Here is a 16,247-nt window from a genome sequence, read left to right as displayed (position 1 = left end):
CAATTACATCACGGTGTTGCTCTCAAGCTGGCGCCCACATTTAACTAACTTTGATTTAGCTTACTTCAATGTTGGCAATTGGATTTAAGAAAAATATTGACTGATCCAACAACTCGATGCAGAGAGGATATTCTTTTGTGGCGCGTTACCAGTTCAATAACGTGCTGTGTCTGTGTCCAGCAGAGGAGGGGAAGGATCAGTACGTGGAGGAGTCAGAGGTGACGACGTGTGACACGAGGGCAGACGAGTCATTCCTGCTCCAGAAGCCCGTCACCCGGGTTAAATTAGAGGCCCGTGCTGATTCACTTCAGGTAACAGGCTCCCAGTAATCCACGATTATTAGCACGACTGTAACTACTGTTACACTGTAGTTATGTTGTCAATGAGAAGCTTCAAACATTAGCCGGCCTGTGTTTCACATCCCTGTATCTGAAATTCAAGTATGAATCATTGTCTACAGGGGAAGAATCCAGCTCGGTCCTCTGGGCTGTTTTTCCGAGATGGGAAAAAAACATATTGACTACATTCTGGTTTACAAGAAGTCCAGTCTCCAGGTGGAAAAGAGGTGCACCTTCGAGAAGAATCTACGTGCTGAGGGTCTAATGCTGGAGAAGGAGGTACACAACATGTTTGCTTTTAGAAGACTTTCATTTCCTTTGAATTCTCAACTCAGTTTTTAAACCCCTGTTTCTTTTTGATCGCAAAGCACTCGTTGACAAACAACGACATCATGTTTGTGAAGGTCCACGCTCCTTGGGATACGCTTTGCAAATATGCAGAGCAGATGAACATCCGGATGCCTTTCAGGTAACCGTAGTTGGAGAAAAAGATTGAGCCTTCAACGCTGTTATTTCTCAGTGGCTGGTGACTTCAACCAGTCTCTCTAAAGTGTTCTTTTTCTTTTTTTTTCATTCTTTAAGGAAGAAATGTTACTTTACGGACTGGAAGAGCAAAACCTTGGGCAGGTAAGTAGATATAGGGTATAGGATTATTTTTGTCTGTTGATTTGTGGGGGCAGGAAGCTCGATGCTTCAGTGCCTCTAATAAATACGTGAGTGGCAAAGCTTGAGTCGTGATGTGAGCTTTGGAGGGTGTTTCAATACGTTATCATTCACCTCAGAAGAGAATGTTTAAATCGCTGTCCTTTTTAACCCAACCGCTGAATGAGCATTAATTAATAGTCTGCGATTATATTATATTTGAAAAGTCACCCCCCCATGTGCAGCAATCACTGAAATGGTTAGAAAGTCGATACAAACTCAGTAATTCAGTTGACTTTCCAACCCTTTAAAAAAGCACAGGATCCTACAAGGCAGGGACATTGTTCAGAGTACAATACTGTAACACTGACGGTGCTTTTCTATGAAAAGCGTGTAGTCTTTCAGTCAAATAACTGGAGCTGCTCAGGCTGATTAGCATACTATTTTTAGAGAGACGCACTTGCGCTTTGATGTGTTGTGAGTTTACCGAGCTCTGCACAGGACTCCACATTTCCATCTCTTAATCTCACTGGAATGCAGATGGAAACAGTCCAAAAAAAAACTTTATATCAGCATCTTTTGTTTGAAATACCTTTTATTAACATACTGCGTATGTATTTATATTCTCTCTTTTAAAGAAATTCCAAAGTCTCTTTTTCTTTTAAGGCCCGAAATAACTTTTTTTTAACATTTACTCAATTAAGATCTTACTGCTGGTCCTACATTAACGCAGCATTTTCTGTTTTTGATTTGCCATTTAGATTCTTTTATTTTGCTTGTGCTCTTCTCACTGGTTTGAAGTGGCCAGGACTCAGTTGGGAAAAGATGATGTCATACTTCGACGCATCAATCGGGATTCAGCAACATTTGAGTTGAGATCTGATGACAGTTGTTTCTTTAGTCCATTGAGTTTATAACTGCAAAACACTTAATACAAAACATCTTAGAATATGTTGCTTATTTAGTCATCAGTATTTACTATTATAGATACATATACATTTGAAACCATGTTTTGAGGGGCTTTAAACCTGTTAATTAATTAATAAATAAATACTCCTGTGATGAGAGGTAATGGAAATGATGTTTGAGCCACAGCAATGAAGGCAGACGTGTATGTGTTTATGTATCAACCTGAGCCCTTCAAGCATTGAACAGGCAACAGTTATTAGTGAGGTGTGATATTATTGATCTGACTCCTGGTTTTTATCCAACTGAAAACCTGTTGTGACTCATACTGCTTCCACCCTCTGGCTCTGTTTTGAAAATGTTATTGACTATAATAACCATGATAGGTGGGGCTTGACTACAATAAATGTGTAATTGTGTTGATATTTCATAATGCAGATCTATCAATAAACTATTTATCACAAATACATTATGGAGTAGAAAAGTTGAAGGAGTTGATAACATGAATAATATTGAATATGGGTAATATTGTTATTATATTACATTGTAATGGATGTGCTTGGATGACACACATACCTACGCACACAGAGCAGACGAAGATCACAAGAATCACTCGCCCACCTGTCCAACTGAGAACAAAGCACTTTTGTGAGAGTGATCTTAGTAATTGTGAACAATGAGGAGCATTATGATTTTCTCTGAGCTCCTGCAGTCACTAAGCTGGTGCTCTAAAAAGAAAAATAGGCTTCATGTGTTTACTAATGGTCCGTCACTAACTCGCGTCCCGGTAAAGCTGAACAAATTGACGGTGTGCCGGTAGGGACGGCTCGCTGGGTTGATATCATTACTTTCTGTACAGTACCTGTCCCCTTCACAACAACATTCATAAAGCACTTTCTGTTTTCACCCATAAATCCCATTTATATTCATTTAATCCATATTAGAGCCGAGCTTGAAGAATTAAACCTCTCCAGCAAATCTGCAGAAGCAGTGGGAAAATATTACGCAGCCAACTAATGTTTAGCTCTCGGGATGTTGGCGTCGGTCTGTTCGGTCCACTCCGTTGTTCCAGGCTGATTATCTCCACAACCATTACATGGATTGCCATGGCATTTTGTACACACTATAATGGTGCCCAGAGGACATATCCTATATTAGCTTTTGTGATCCCCTGACTTTTTGAACGAGATCGATTTCTTTGAAATTTGCTCTTGACATTCGTGTTCCCCGCAGGATGAATTTTTATAACTTTGTTGATCTCTTACATTTTCATCAAGTGAAAATCCTTATTTGTACAACACTTTGGTTCATGACCAAACGGCTGCAAGGAAATGACATTACCATCAGCCTCAGCTGTAATTAGTGTTTAGTGCTCATAAGCAAACGTTAGCAGGCTATCATGATACCTTCTTAACAACCACACGTTAACATTGTGGGCATGTTCGCATGCGGATGTTAACATTTAGCTCAAGGCACCAGTGACTATGTATGCCTAAATGTAAACTTTTGAGTTCGAAGACATTTTTAATTTTTAATAATTACTTACTTTCAAAATTAGGTTAGTTTACATTCATATTTTGACGCAAACAGTTTCCAGAGTACTGTGAACTTTTCGGTTTTACAGTTTGAGTAAAGCCTCACATGGCTGCAGACTCTTATTCTTGTCTCTATTTATTAAATATGAAGGGGCCTGGGGAATTAGAAAGGTGGCTGGAAAAGAGAGACAGACTGTGACAAAAACATTAAAAGGAGATACAATTTAGGAAATCAATGCATGCCTTCAAACTTCAACTGGTCTTAAATCATGACGAGTATAAAAAAAGTGCTTTATCCTCTGAATTGGATTTAGCAAGCTGTTATCCTGGATCAGCGACTCTCAGGCTCATGGGGCACAAGCAACGTAAAAAAATTTAAAAAAACAGTCTGCAGCGTGATGCCTTCAATGCTTGTGTGTACATGTGTGTGTAAACTTTATTTTAGTGGGTGTGAGGCGGTGCAAGCTTGTCAGGATTGTGTTGGGGGGGAGAAAGGTTAGGAGCCACTGTTCCACATCAAAGAAAACAATCTTCATGTTAATCTGTGCTGTTAATCCTGTTTTCTCCGTACGTCCGTGCAGCAGATTTCATCTGAGATGTCGTCAGATAAAAAGCTGGCTTCCCAGAAATCCCATGAAGTTGGACAAAGAGGCCTTGCCTGACCTGGAGGAAAGCGACTGCTACACAGCTCCCTTCAGCAGAGCTCGCATACATCAGTAAGGAGGACATGCCCGCAGTCATTCATACATCACAGAAACTCACGCATAATGACAGCATCTGCACCTGTAGTGTTGGATGATATTTATCCTGCTCTGTGTCCCGAGTCCCCCTCTTATCATCACATCCATCCAGCTCTGGATGTGGAATTTAGAAACCAGCTGTCTTGTATATTTTATAGCTTTGAGTTAGATCTCAGAATGATAAAGAGAAGCTGATCATAAATAAGATATCGAGATAAAGCGGCAGATATTCATGAATTTCTTATTTCTCCACCCTTCCTTCCTGTTTTTTTCTTTTTCATTTTAAAGAAACGTTGATGAAAGGCATCCTCTCATCTCATTTGTCAGTGAATCATTTCCACTTGTCCTTCGTTCAGCCTTAATGTTACTTTTTAAAACAACAATGCTAGAATAAACACAAACCCACAGATTGAGTTTTAATGAGCTTCGCATCATCATTGTGAGTAAAATCTGTGTCTGGATGATATTGATTGTTACATGATGAATAACTGAAGGAGTGTGCCGTTAATTTCCAGCTTCACAATCAACAATAGAGGGACTTTCTTCTCCAATTCTACCAGAAGCCGAATAGTTCATCATGTGCTGCAGCGCACTAAGTATGAGGATGGAAAATTAAAGATGGGTAAGGCTCCACGCTAGCGGCTTTCCCCCTGTTGCTCCTCATATAGAACAAACAATATTTCTAGTAGTATCACTTTAGTGTCGGGCGGGAATAATCCCTTTGTTTTTTGTTTTTTTTGTGGGATAATTAAAATGTGAGCTGCCGCTGAGCTGTTGGCGTCATCCAAATTGTGGCTGATCTCTCCCATCCTTCTGTCTTTTTGGTATCGGCACTTTCCAAACTACCCGTCCACTCCCACATCTACTATCTTGTCTGACTGCCACAGACATGTTTTGCTGATTAAAGTTTGGCCTTTGAAGGGCTGGAACGGATTTCACATTAATATTTTATAAGATCAGCTCCACCACAAGAGTGGAAAATCCTTTTCAAATCCACCCCTCCCTGCTTGTGCTCTCACTGTCTACAGTTTCAGTCAGGGGAGGACAATGCAAATGAGTGCACTATTGCACCTGTGAAACACAACATTTACATCACTACTGCCTCATACAGTAAAGCAGCTAATTCAGTCACTTTATGAATAATTTGAAACCAAGTAATTATGGTCCAGCAAAAATATTTCCAGCTATTTGAAATTCTAACCTGAGTGTTATAAGCCTCTGATGGGCGTGTCTAATGCAGCTTGTCAGTTACATAATGCAGTAGATTGTTATGACAGTGAAAAGGTGGGTTTAAATGAATATCTCTTTGGACCCCTCTCTCTGTCATGACTGGTACTGAATTTTTAATGTGGTGTCCTTGTGCTTTTCTGGCTGCATCCTTTTTAACGTGACACGGTTTATTCTACTGTAGGTATCACCCGGTTATTGGGCAACAACACATATGAGGCTGCATTTCCTCCTCATGAGGTGAGAAGATTTATTACTTGTGCTGAAGATTTACAAATTGTCAAACTGTAAAATTCCTTCTGCAATCAAGAGTTTCCTTCTCTTTATCTCATCAGGGTGGTTACCAGAGCAGACACCCAATTAAGACGCACGGTGCCCAGAACCACAGGCATCTTCTGTATGAGCGCTGGGCCCGCTGGGGAATCTGGTACAAATACCAGCCTCTGGACCTCATCAGGTAATCAACACAGCATCATGAGTTGTTGTTGGACACTAAGTTGAGCTCTAGTGTCCTGGATGAGCCTGGTTCTGGCTTGTTTAAATAGAACATAGACTCAGCTGTCCATCCCCCTGATTTAAAAGATATCCAGGTTTCTGATCACAGTCTGAACAGGATTGTGTATCGTTTCTCGACACCTTGGTGTGTCTGATATTTCTGGACCGAAGGATATACGACATTCAGAGCATTAATATAGCAACAAACTATTTGCTAAATCCATCATGGAGAAAAGTCTACCTGAGCAGATAATTAAGTAGCTGTTCCTCTCTGTGTGTTGTTATTTGAGCTTCTCCTTCCTTTGTTGACATGGCCAGCCCGGCCAAGCATGCTTTTAGTAAATGTAAGTGCACGTGAGCGTGCCCCACTGGGTATAGATCATGCCCACAGCTCTGCAATTGTTTCATATTGTGGTTACAGCTGACAGCGCCATCCCAATTGACAGCGTCGTCGTGGAAAGGGTAGTGCCCACCCTTCGGTTTTACTTAAGGTAAACACTGTTGGCACTGTCTGCACTTTTGCCGTAGTTTGCACTGTTGGCACCGTTAGCTGTGAGCCGCGTCGCCAAGTTGAGAGCCATTGGGAGGCAATAGAAATGCTCTCTCTCTCTCTCTTATAATCAATATTTTTATAACAATAATCTTATCAAATGGCAGTGTGAAAACCGTGTGAAAGAGCTCGCTCGTAGTGATAAGCCAAGTGTGTCTCAGCCCTGATCCTGAAACCAGGAACCACTACTGGGATACTAGTGCACATACACATACCGATTCATTTCCTCAGCCATGTCCTTCAATGTCGATAGAGAGTATATGAATATACACTTGGGAGTTGCCTGATACAGCTAATTACCACTGAGCTGCTTTACTGGAGCAGTTGTGGAATAAGTGTAAAGGGCACCCTGACAGCTATGGTTTAGGAGGCAGATACAGTTATTGATTATTTTCCCACCAAAGCAGTCTCTCCACTAGGCCACTAGAACCACCTCCCAGTGAACATGGTCAGGTTTAATTACCAGTCAACACAGTTGATTGGTGAATTCTGACCACGATGTCTCTCCTTCTCTCTCCCAGGCGGTACTTTGGTGAGAAAATTGGTCTTTACTTTGCGTGGTTGGGCTGGTACACCGGCATGCTGATCCCTGCCGCCCTGGTCGGTGTTTTTGTCTTCCTCTATGGTCTCTTCACGATGGACTCCAGCCAAGTCAGGTCAGTTCACACAATCTGCTGCATAACATATAAGACGCAAATACTCTCTTGAATTGATAGAACGCAGATTGTGTATTTTGAAACATGTATATTCTTGATTGTTGCTTTCCTAAATCATTGTCTCACCAGTAAAGAGATTTGTGAAGCCGACACCACCACCATGTGTCCCATGTGTGAGGAGGATACCTGTGATTCGTGGAACCTCAGTGACAGTTGTGTCTACGCAAAGGTCAGTGCAGTTCTGGTATTCATCTGTAGTGCCAACATCTCAGCATGTTAGAGTTTCTCTGTCTCTTCTACGCACTTTTAAAAAACTTGTTACAAATATTTCTAGGTTCAAAAACTCTCCACCCCATGAAATAGAGAGTTTTAAACTTGTTTTTTGAATAGATCACAATCAGAGAGAAATAATGATGTATTTGAAAGCCATTACATTCAGTTATTATTGAAGATGAAATGAAAAACTATATTTTAAAGCTTGAATTGTGGGTGGAAATACACTTTGATATTGTATAAGGATCCTCTAATCTCATTTGTCAGTGTCAGGAAATTATAGGGATGCACTGATCTGATCCGTCTTGTTCAGTCACGATGCCGCTACCAGTGTTTAATTAATAAGCTGTATGCCTCACTGTGTTTAAGTGACTTGGATCATTCTTTTATCTGTAAGGCAACATCAGCCTGGATACATGGCTTTCCTTACTTTGGAAAAGAAAATGTAACTAATAAATACGTACATATACATTTTGTGAATTCTTATTTATTATTAAAAACAGCAGCAAATTGGTAGAAAGGTTTTACAATTAACTTTCCAGATATTGCAAGTAATCGTTGAACCCGTTGGTGTAGCAAACAGTTGGCATGTTTCTCGATGGCTCCTTCAGCTTGCTGCTGACAAGTGACGTAGTACGCACATGTGTTATTAGATTTAAACATTGAATTAAATAGATTGGCCCCATTGTCATCAATATCCAATCCAGCTATTTGAGTCAGTATCCGCCCGATGTCAGTATGAGATCGGTTCATCCCCACTTAACTACTTTATGTAGGTGCAGCAAGCAGCCGGTTGGTTTAGCTTAGCACAAAGATCTGAAACAAGACTCACCAGCTTGCTTGCTTGCTCTGTCCAAGGGTAAAACCCACATCTTTTTACAACTATTATGAACTATTATGTCAAACTCTTCCTGGAAGAAATGTCAAACTTAAGGATGAGACTTTGAAGTCTCGTTCTGACATTTGACAAAAAGTGAAGCGGTTGAAATTGAAAATGTCATCTGTGAAGCTCCCATTTCATGAAGCCTTTTTCAGAGCAGCGCTTTGTGTGCTTGTGTTTCTAGGTGACCCATCTGTTTGATAATGGCGGCACTGTGTTCTTTGCCATCTTCATGGCTATTTGGGGTAGGTAGATGCTGTTTTTGTTTTTGTTGTTGTCCCTTTTTGTGAACACTTCTTGTTTTACATCTGCTATGTGCTTTACTTGATACAAACCCTTCTGGAATTAAAACCGGTCCTCATGCTTCCACTCTCCACTCAACTCCTCCAAACACATTCATTTTTTCAACCGAGAATTCAATACAGTAAACACTCTGCAGTGTAAATACAGAAGTTCTCCACTCTGTAATACATTAGTCATCGAATAAATCATGGGCAGGTTTTACCGTGTGAGCGTCTGCACACACACTCCCAGTGCCAGCCTGATGTAATTAGTCAGATCATTAAAAAAGTCTTCAGGGGGAGACGGTATCGTTCCGCTGTCAGCGTTGCAGAATTGCACCATGATGGCGGTATAATGCAGCTATAATATCTATGTGATGTAGAGTGTGACCATTGTCTGGCAAAGATTCCTCTATCTGCCAGCATGGTAAATAATCACCTGTGGCCAGAGGGAGCATTTGGCACCTTGAGTCCGGGCTAAATGAAAGCCAAGCAGAGCCGGAGAGCCGGAGAGCCGAGGGAGGCCCAGCCAGCCTTGCTTACTGGGGTCTCTCTGGCTTTTGGCAATGTGGACCAAAGTAACTGTACTGCGCCACTGAACAAGTGCACTCCATGTCGGCTCTGTCTGAGCGTGTGTGTGCAAGATAAAGATGAAAAATTGGTTAGCCCAGGGGACCGAATGAAGGCATCTGAGAAGGCTGCTTTTCTCTCTTTTAAAACAAAAGTGGGTCGAGCTATTATAAACTTCTACATCTTTAACAGCAGTCACAGTTGTTCTAAATGAGCGTCCATATACAGGGGCTTTTTAAGACCACAATTTGTGTGTTCTGAATTTATTGTCTCCACTGGAACCATTTAGTTGTACTTTAAATGTATATACATGTAGTGTGTTTTGGCATCAATGAATCCTCTGATTATTTTCTTGATTAATCAGGTAGACTAAGGAATGCTACAAAATGGTTTAAAAAAAGTCTGAAATCCTAAGGTGATGTCGGGGAATGGGTTGGCTTGTCTGACCAAACAGTCTAAAACCTTAAAATATTCAGTTTTCTGTCAAATTGTACAAATAAATACAGCCAGTTTGCATAATTAGTCACTTGAACTGAGGCTGAGGTATTCCTTTAAAAAATGACTCAATTATTAAAAGAGTTGGCAGGTATTTTCTTTTCATTGATTAATCAATTATTTTTAGCTCAATCACATTTAAAATATTCAGATGTATAAAAGGGTTGTGTTAAGGCTGCACAGCACTGTTTGAATATTCATGCCAGGTTTTATTATACATTCTTTCCTCTGCTGCAAAATCACACATGTGTATAATATGTAAATCTAATGAAAACTGACAAAAGCTCTGAGTCACTAGTATAATGTTACAGTGTGCTGTCCATAACAGATAATATATGATTGCACTCTTCTTTCCCGTCACTCTGTTTGCACTTATGCTACTAAGACACATTTTTCCACATATATTGGAGCCCATAAATGTGGATTCTGAGGCGGTTTCTTAAGCCATTCTGCTATTTATAAAAGCCTTTTTACTGGATGTATGCATGCATAATAAAAAGATGATGGTGTAGTGTGCAGTTCAGGTCTCAATAGAGTCAGACACAAAGGAAACACTGTGTCCACAGTGAATTCTGCCCACAGAAAGTAACACTTTTTAAATATTTCAACACAAAAGGGAGCTTTGGGGTGATGCATTGTACAAGTAAAGCCTATTTGCTGTTACTTCCTTAACGTCTCCAGAAACTAAGCAGTCTGTGAACTGATGGCTGTAATGACTTTCCATAATGAGCCACACACATCACAGCAGCCTGTGTTTCATTCAGCATATCTGGTGTTTGGTTCTGCACTGTGGCCCCAGTGGATGTCCCTCTGCAGTCACATGATTATCAATCATACTGTGTGTTACATATCAAAGTTGATGAATAATAGGATTGTTTTCTGGTCCCCTCTGCAGCCACAGTATTCCTGGAGTTCTGGAAAAGGAGGAGGGCAGAACTGACTTATGACTGGGATCTCATCGATTGGGAGGAGGAGGAGGTACATCAGCAATATCCTCAAATAAATGCAACATAATTTCATTACCACACAATTTTAGTTCTTGCGGCACGTCTTTTAAACTTGACACTGATTACCTGATATAAAATGAAGAGGAATACACAGTTCAAACGCTCATACTGGAATGTGTGTTGTGAATCAGGAGGAGTTGAGGCCTCAGTTTGAAGCCAAGTACTCCAGGGTGGAGAGAGTTAACCCCATCTCTGGCAAGCCCGAGCCTTTCCAGCCTTTCTCAGACAAACTCAGCCGGCTCATGGTGTCTGTGTCCGGAATATTCTTCATGGTAAACCCTTTGATCTTTAAATAATCTCCCTTTTTGCGATTCAGCCTCAGAGTGAGGTCACTGTTTTTTTTGTGTGTGCCACCTTTTGGAGCGTTTATGTTGTTGCAGGCAGTGGCTTAACATCCACCCCTGCTGGATGAAAACAGTATTGAGGCATTTCTGATGGCCTAATTTCTCCTGTTGACTGATTACATTTAAATGATGAGTGTTTTGTTTACCTGAATAGTTAAAAAGGTACCCCTGTAGTACATTATAAGATAAGATTGAAAAAAAAAACTCTCCGCATGCATATAACATCCTGTGCTTTATGCTTCCATCTGTCCATCATCTCTGCTTAGATTTCCCTCGTTCTCACAGCAGTGTTTGCCGTGGTGGTTTTCCGTCTCATCGCGATGGAGAAGTTTGCTTCCTTCGACTGGAAATTTCTAAAGAAGAACTGGCAGTTTGCAACTTCTGGCACCGGCGTCTGCATCAACTTTATGATCATCATGTCTCTCAACGTGGTGGGTGTCTGGACAAGCATCATCTGGCACGTTTACATATTCTGTCCAACAAATGTTTTAATTAAACATTTATTTAGAACTTTGTTCCAGGAAATTTCCCATCCAAAGCCAGAAAGACCTTCTTTTTTTTTGCTGAGATTCTTGTTTTCCTCTCTTTTTCATGATCATTATCCTCCTCAACTCTTTCCCTATTGATGCTTACGAGTACTATCATCTTGCCAGGTGTATGAAAAGGTGGCCTATCTGCTGACAAATCTAGGTGAGCGTTGCCCACATGCTGCAGGTGTCTATACATTCATTATTTCTTGCCCCCCAAGCATGAATGTTCTGCATGTCCACCCCAAACGACCTCTGTTTGTCCCCCCTCAGAGCACCCACGGACAGACTCTGAGTGGGAGAACAGCTTTTCTCTGAAGATGTTCCTGTTCCAGTTTGTAAATTTGAACAGCTCCACATTTTATATCGCTTTCTTTCTTGGAAGGTAGGCTGCCTGCTATGAACTCTACAGTTTCTGTTAATAGTGTATCTAATGAGTGATTGTGTAAAGATGTTTTGTTTCAACCGCCCGTGTCATGGCGTCTGCCGAGACTCTTTTCCTTTCCCTCCTCACTGTATAGTTATGTTTTGGGACCTCATGATTCAGCCGCCTTGACTTATTGAACATAATTAGCACCTTTTAGTGTCTTTATTTCCAGCTCAGACTTTATTAGTTTTGCTGATTAAATTTTGCAGCTAATGTTGCCAATGTCAATCTGTTCAGGTTTGCTGGAAGGCCTGGGAAATACAATAAACTCTTTAATCGATGGAGACTGGAGGAGGTGAGTGGAATTAGGCATCATCATAAGTGGGCTGGTTGTTTCCTTCTGTTTTAGCATATAATAAAAAATTGTCACCCAATTCATCCTTTACATAATTTGCCTGTATGTGAACCATTAATCTCCCAATTTGAATTTAACGATCAAGAAACAGAATTGGATGAAATGTGCTGCAGGAGATACACTCATTGTTTGGCTTTGAATTATAAGGCGTGAAAATTGGTTACAGTTTTGTTATTTAAACATGTTTTTCTCAGTGTCACCCGAGTGGCTGTTTGATTGACCTCTGCCTGCAAATGGGAGTCATCATGTTCTTCAAACAAATATGGAACAACTTCATGGAACTCGGTTATCCGTGAGTAACATTTTATTATAATCTTTCTTTCTCTATGAACTATTAGAAACAGCAAATGTATTAGTTAATTCTGTACATTCCTGTGATTGGCATTTTACAAACCTTATGTAATTTCTGTATTTGTTGTCCTCTAGATGATTAGCATATGAAAAAGCTTTTCTCCTGCAGAAACTCATCAAATCCTCTTGTATAGGGCTTAGTAAAAGGCTTCCTGCAGTGAATTGTCAGAAATTAATTGACAGTTAGATACTTGCTACATTTTCAGTTTGCTGCAGAACTGGTGGTCTCGTAGGAAGATGAAAAAAATAGGTGATGGAGGGCCGAATGTGGAGAGTAAAGCTCAGCTTCCACAGTGGGATGAAGACTGGAATCTGCAGCCGATGAACGCCCATGGACTGGTGGACGAATACCTTGAGATGGGTAAAACATTACATTATTTTTGAGTGTTATATTTGTCTGAGGAGGGAAGGTAAATAAATCAAAGTTTGTACATTGTTTGAGCTCAAGTCGAGACGATGTTTCCTCTGCAGTCCTCCAGTTTGGCTTCACCACCATCTTTGTAGCGGCGTTCCCTCTGGCTCCTCTCCTGGCTCTCCTCAACAACATCATTGAGATTCGTCTTGACGCCTACAAGTTTGTCACTCAGTGGAGGAGACCCATGCCTGCCCGAGCCACTGACATAGGTCAGTGTGATCTTTGACTGCCCTCACACCTCGTCTGTCTTTCACACTGAGACTGTTGTATTTTTAGATTACAGTGACTTTTTTCCAGTATGACATTATGGGAAACAAACACTTTCCACTGTCCATCCTATGGAGATAGATCTGTTCCTATATCCTCTGTGTCTGTACCACTATATGCTGCAACTCGCCAGCCTATGTCCCCATGTGATCTCAAACAGCACCCTCCAACCGACATATAATATATGACCAAATGCTTCTTGTGGCAAGCTGCCCTGTAATTAAAGGAACGATCCACCCCGAACAATTTTCAGCTGTAATGAACACATTATGTTTCAGTTCTTCTTTTTGGTCGAAGCTGACATCTACGGATCATACAAAGATTAATCTAATTCAAAAAAAGGCAGAGGGATTATTTTTCTTCTATCAGTACAGAAGCCTTTATAGACTTTATTGTAATGCTGACCAAAGAAAAGCTGTATTTTGAATAACACGGTTCCAAACCCCTAGCTCACTATATATATATTTGTATATATATATACATGTATACACACATATGTATATGTATATATATATATATATATATATATATATATATATATATATATATGTGTGTGTGTGTATATATGTATATATATATATATATATATATATATATGTGTGTGTATATGTGTGTATGTATATATGTGTGTGTGTGTGTGTGTGTATATACATACATACACATATATATATATATATATATATATATATATATATATATATATATATATATATATATATATATATATATATATATACATGTTGAACATTTTTATTTTGGTAAATTAAGTAAATGAAGCACAAGGAAGGAAAGTGAGCATATCAAGAAAGCCAAAACAATTAGTAGAAAAAAAGTAGAACAAAATCATAATTCTCCTGTGATTTGTCCGTCAGGTATCTGGCATGGGATTCTTGAAGGTATTGGCGTGCTGGCCGTGATCACCAATGCCTTCGTCATCGCCATCACCTCAGACTACATCCCCCGCTTTGTTTTCGCCTTCAAATATGGCCCGTGTGTGGACAAGGGACGCCACTATGAGGATGAGTAAGTACTTAATATAATGTGTAAGCTGTAGATATTTCCAGCAGAGGGGCTGGTGTTATAGTCTGAAAGATTCTGCTTTCCTCCCTCAGATGTTTGCAAGGCTACGTGGACAGCAGCCTGTCTGTGTTTGAGATTAGGAAGGGGAACAGCAGCCAGTCCACCTTCTGCAGGTACAGAGACTACAGAGAGCCGCCCTGGAGCTCCGAGCCGTACAAATTCACCCTGCAGTTCTGGCACGTCTTGGCTGCCAGACTGGCCTTCATCATCGTCTTTGAGGTAACTACTTATGTGTACGTTTACCATCAGGGCAAGCTGCTAAAACTAAATTCCCTTCAAAAGTCGGTGAAACTATAGAATGTGTTGAAGATTTATATTTGTTTTTACTTTTCACGATTGATGTGCTGTCCTTTGTAAGTAAAAACCTCACAAGCTGGATTTAAGTGGTTTTAATGCTTTAGTTGGATATTGCTGCTACAGAAGGTTGAGGAATTTCACCCAAAAGAAACATTAAATAATTCCAGAATGACATGGTGGTCCAGCCCAAAAAAGGCAATGTGTTTCTTTTTCTTTCCTGAAAAAGCTGTCCTCTGCAATTATTTGTATAGTGAGGAAAAACTGGCATACTATGCACCTATTAAACATCACAATGTTCCTTATGGTGGTGCACACAGTGTAAAGCATAGTCTTGTGGAAGGTAACTCATAAATGATTAACGCTTCCTCAGCACCTGGTGTATGGGATCAAGTCCTTCATAGCGTACCTCATTCCGGACATGCCTAAGGGTCTCTGTGAACGTATGAGGAGGGAAAAGTACCTGATGCAGGAGATGATGTACGAAGCAGAACTGGAGCACCTGCAGAAGGAGAGGAAGAAGAACGGACGGCGTTATCACCATGAGTGGCCTTAGCTTTTACCCCACGTCTCCACCTCATGCAGCACAACCTCCCCCTGCCTGCTTATTTATGTATTTTAGCTTTGAGACTCTGGCTTCACTCGGCTGATTCTGTACACCAAAGACACCCTCTTCTGTAACCAGATCCCCTCCCAAAACCTGCCTGGCGTCAGGCGCGGAACCTGACCACTCCCTCGCCATCTGTTTCACGTCCAGCGTTGGCCCCGCTCCCGGTTTCATGCTCTGCCCCTCTCCTGCCCCACCCCGATGCCTCACCTGGCTTCATCCAGCAGGTTGCCCTTGGGTCTGTGCTGTTCCATGACTCCACTGGGGGAAACCTGTGCAATTGTAATGTTTACTATGCAGATCAAGGGCTGCAGATCACCACTGTTCACTCTTGGCACCCACCCTACACTCTCTGTGTGTGGCAGCTATAGCGCTCCGCTTTGACTCTGTTTGGTGCAGCTTGCAGCATGGCCGTGTTTTTCTCACGTGAGCATCAGCAGAGCCACCGTTCTGCCGGTTATACTGTATGTGACGGAGCTGCTGGCACTAAGCGTTTCTTGTTGCAAAAGAGACTCTGGTGATGTGGCTCCTAAATACAATGGACACTGTTCTCATAAAAGGACTGTATATTGCCCTTGAAGCATGCTGATTAATATTTGCAGCAAGAAGAAAAAAAAACTAAAATATTAACAACAGCAGTTATTGTGGAGGCTGTGAACATCTATTCAGTACATTGAACAAATAAATCTCTATGACATTATATAAAGTGCATGGTAGTATTGTTTTGTACCTTTTGATAGACAAAGGCCCTGTCTTGATGCCTGGTTCACATGTGTCTGTACTCGCTGTGATCTGTGTGTTAATCTCTGTTTGTGCTACTGCTGAGCTTGGCTGTTTTGAGTTGAGGAAATGTCAACTTAGTGAGATTTGATTGTGCCTACAGTTGTACGCATCGCAACTGTGTCACCAACATCACATGTGCCTGTTTGTGCTGCACGTGCAATTTCAAGTGCAAGAAATATTCTCTCTCGTCGTCTTTTTTGTG

At 40.9% G+C, this 16,247-nt stretch overlaps 1 protein-coding gene across 1 annotated transcript; it reads left to right on the top strand.

The window, feature by feature from the left end:
- The first annotated feature begins 211 nt into the window (after nucleotides 1–211).
- Nucleotides 212–15,798, top strand: ano3 (anoctamin 3). Its single transcript, XM_034535420.1, has 23 exons — nucleotides 212–311; nucleotides 461–617; nucleotides 707–807; nucleotides 921–965; nucleotides 4,006–4,137; nucleotides 4,677–4,783; nucleotides 5,573–5,628; nucleotides 5,724–5,845; nucleotides 6,955–7,089; nucleotides 7,219–7,318; nucleotides 8,427–8,487; nucleotides 10,484–10,566; nucleotides 10,727–10,867; nucleotides 11,206–11,370; nucleotides 11,593–11,629; nucleotides 11,740–11,851; nucleotides 12,131–12,188; nucleotides 12,443–12,540; nucleotides 12,806–12,960; nucleotides 13,071–13,223; nucleotides 14,154–14,304; nucleotides 14,394–14,580; nucleotides 15,029–15,798. The coding sequence occupies exons 2-23, from the start codon at nucleotides 501–503 to the stop codon at nucleotides 15,209–15,211; spliced, it is 2,499 nt and encodes an 832-aa protein (XP_034391311.1). The 5' UTR covers nucleotides 212–311; nucleotides 461–500; the 3' UTR covers nucleotides 15,212–15,798.
- The last annotated feature ends 449 nt before the right edge of the window (nucleotides 15,799–16,247 follow it).

The sequence above is a fragment of the Cyclopterus lumpus genome, chromosome 6 (genome assembly GCF_009769545.1).
Source record: "Cyclopterus lumpus isolate fCycLum1 chromosome 6, fCycLum1.pri, whole genome shotgun sequence".
Classification (NCBI taxonomy): Eukaryota; Metazoa; Chordata; class Actinopteri; order Perciformes; family Cyclopteridae; genus Cyclopterus; species Cyclopterus lumpus.
This window is presented reverse-complemented; position numbering and strand designations above follow the sequence as displayed.

What these genes read in the sequence shown, in the direction of transcription:
- ano3 (XM_034535420.1), top strand. Translation starts at nt 501, where the DNA reads ATGGGAAAAAAACATATTGACTACATTCTGGTTTACAAGAAGTCCAGT. An exon ending in AGCAGAGCTCGCATACATCA is followed by an intron (nt 4,138 to 4,676) that starts GTAAGGAGGACA and finishes GTTAATTTCCAG; the next exon opens with CTTCACAATCAACAATAGAG. An exon ending in ACAGTTGTGTCTACGCAAAG is followed by an intron (nt 7,319 to 8,426) that starts GTCAGTGCAGTT and finishes TTGTGTTTCTAG; the next exon opens with GTGACCCATCTGTTTGATAA.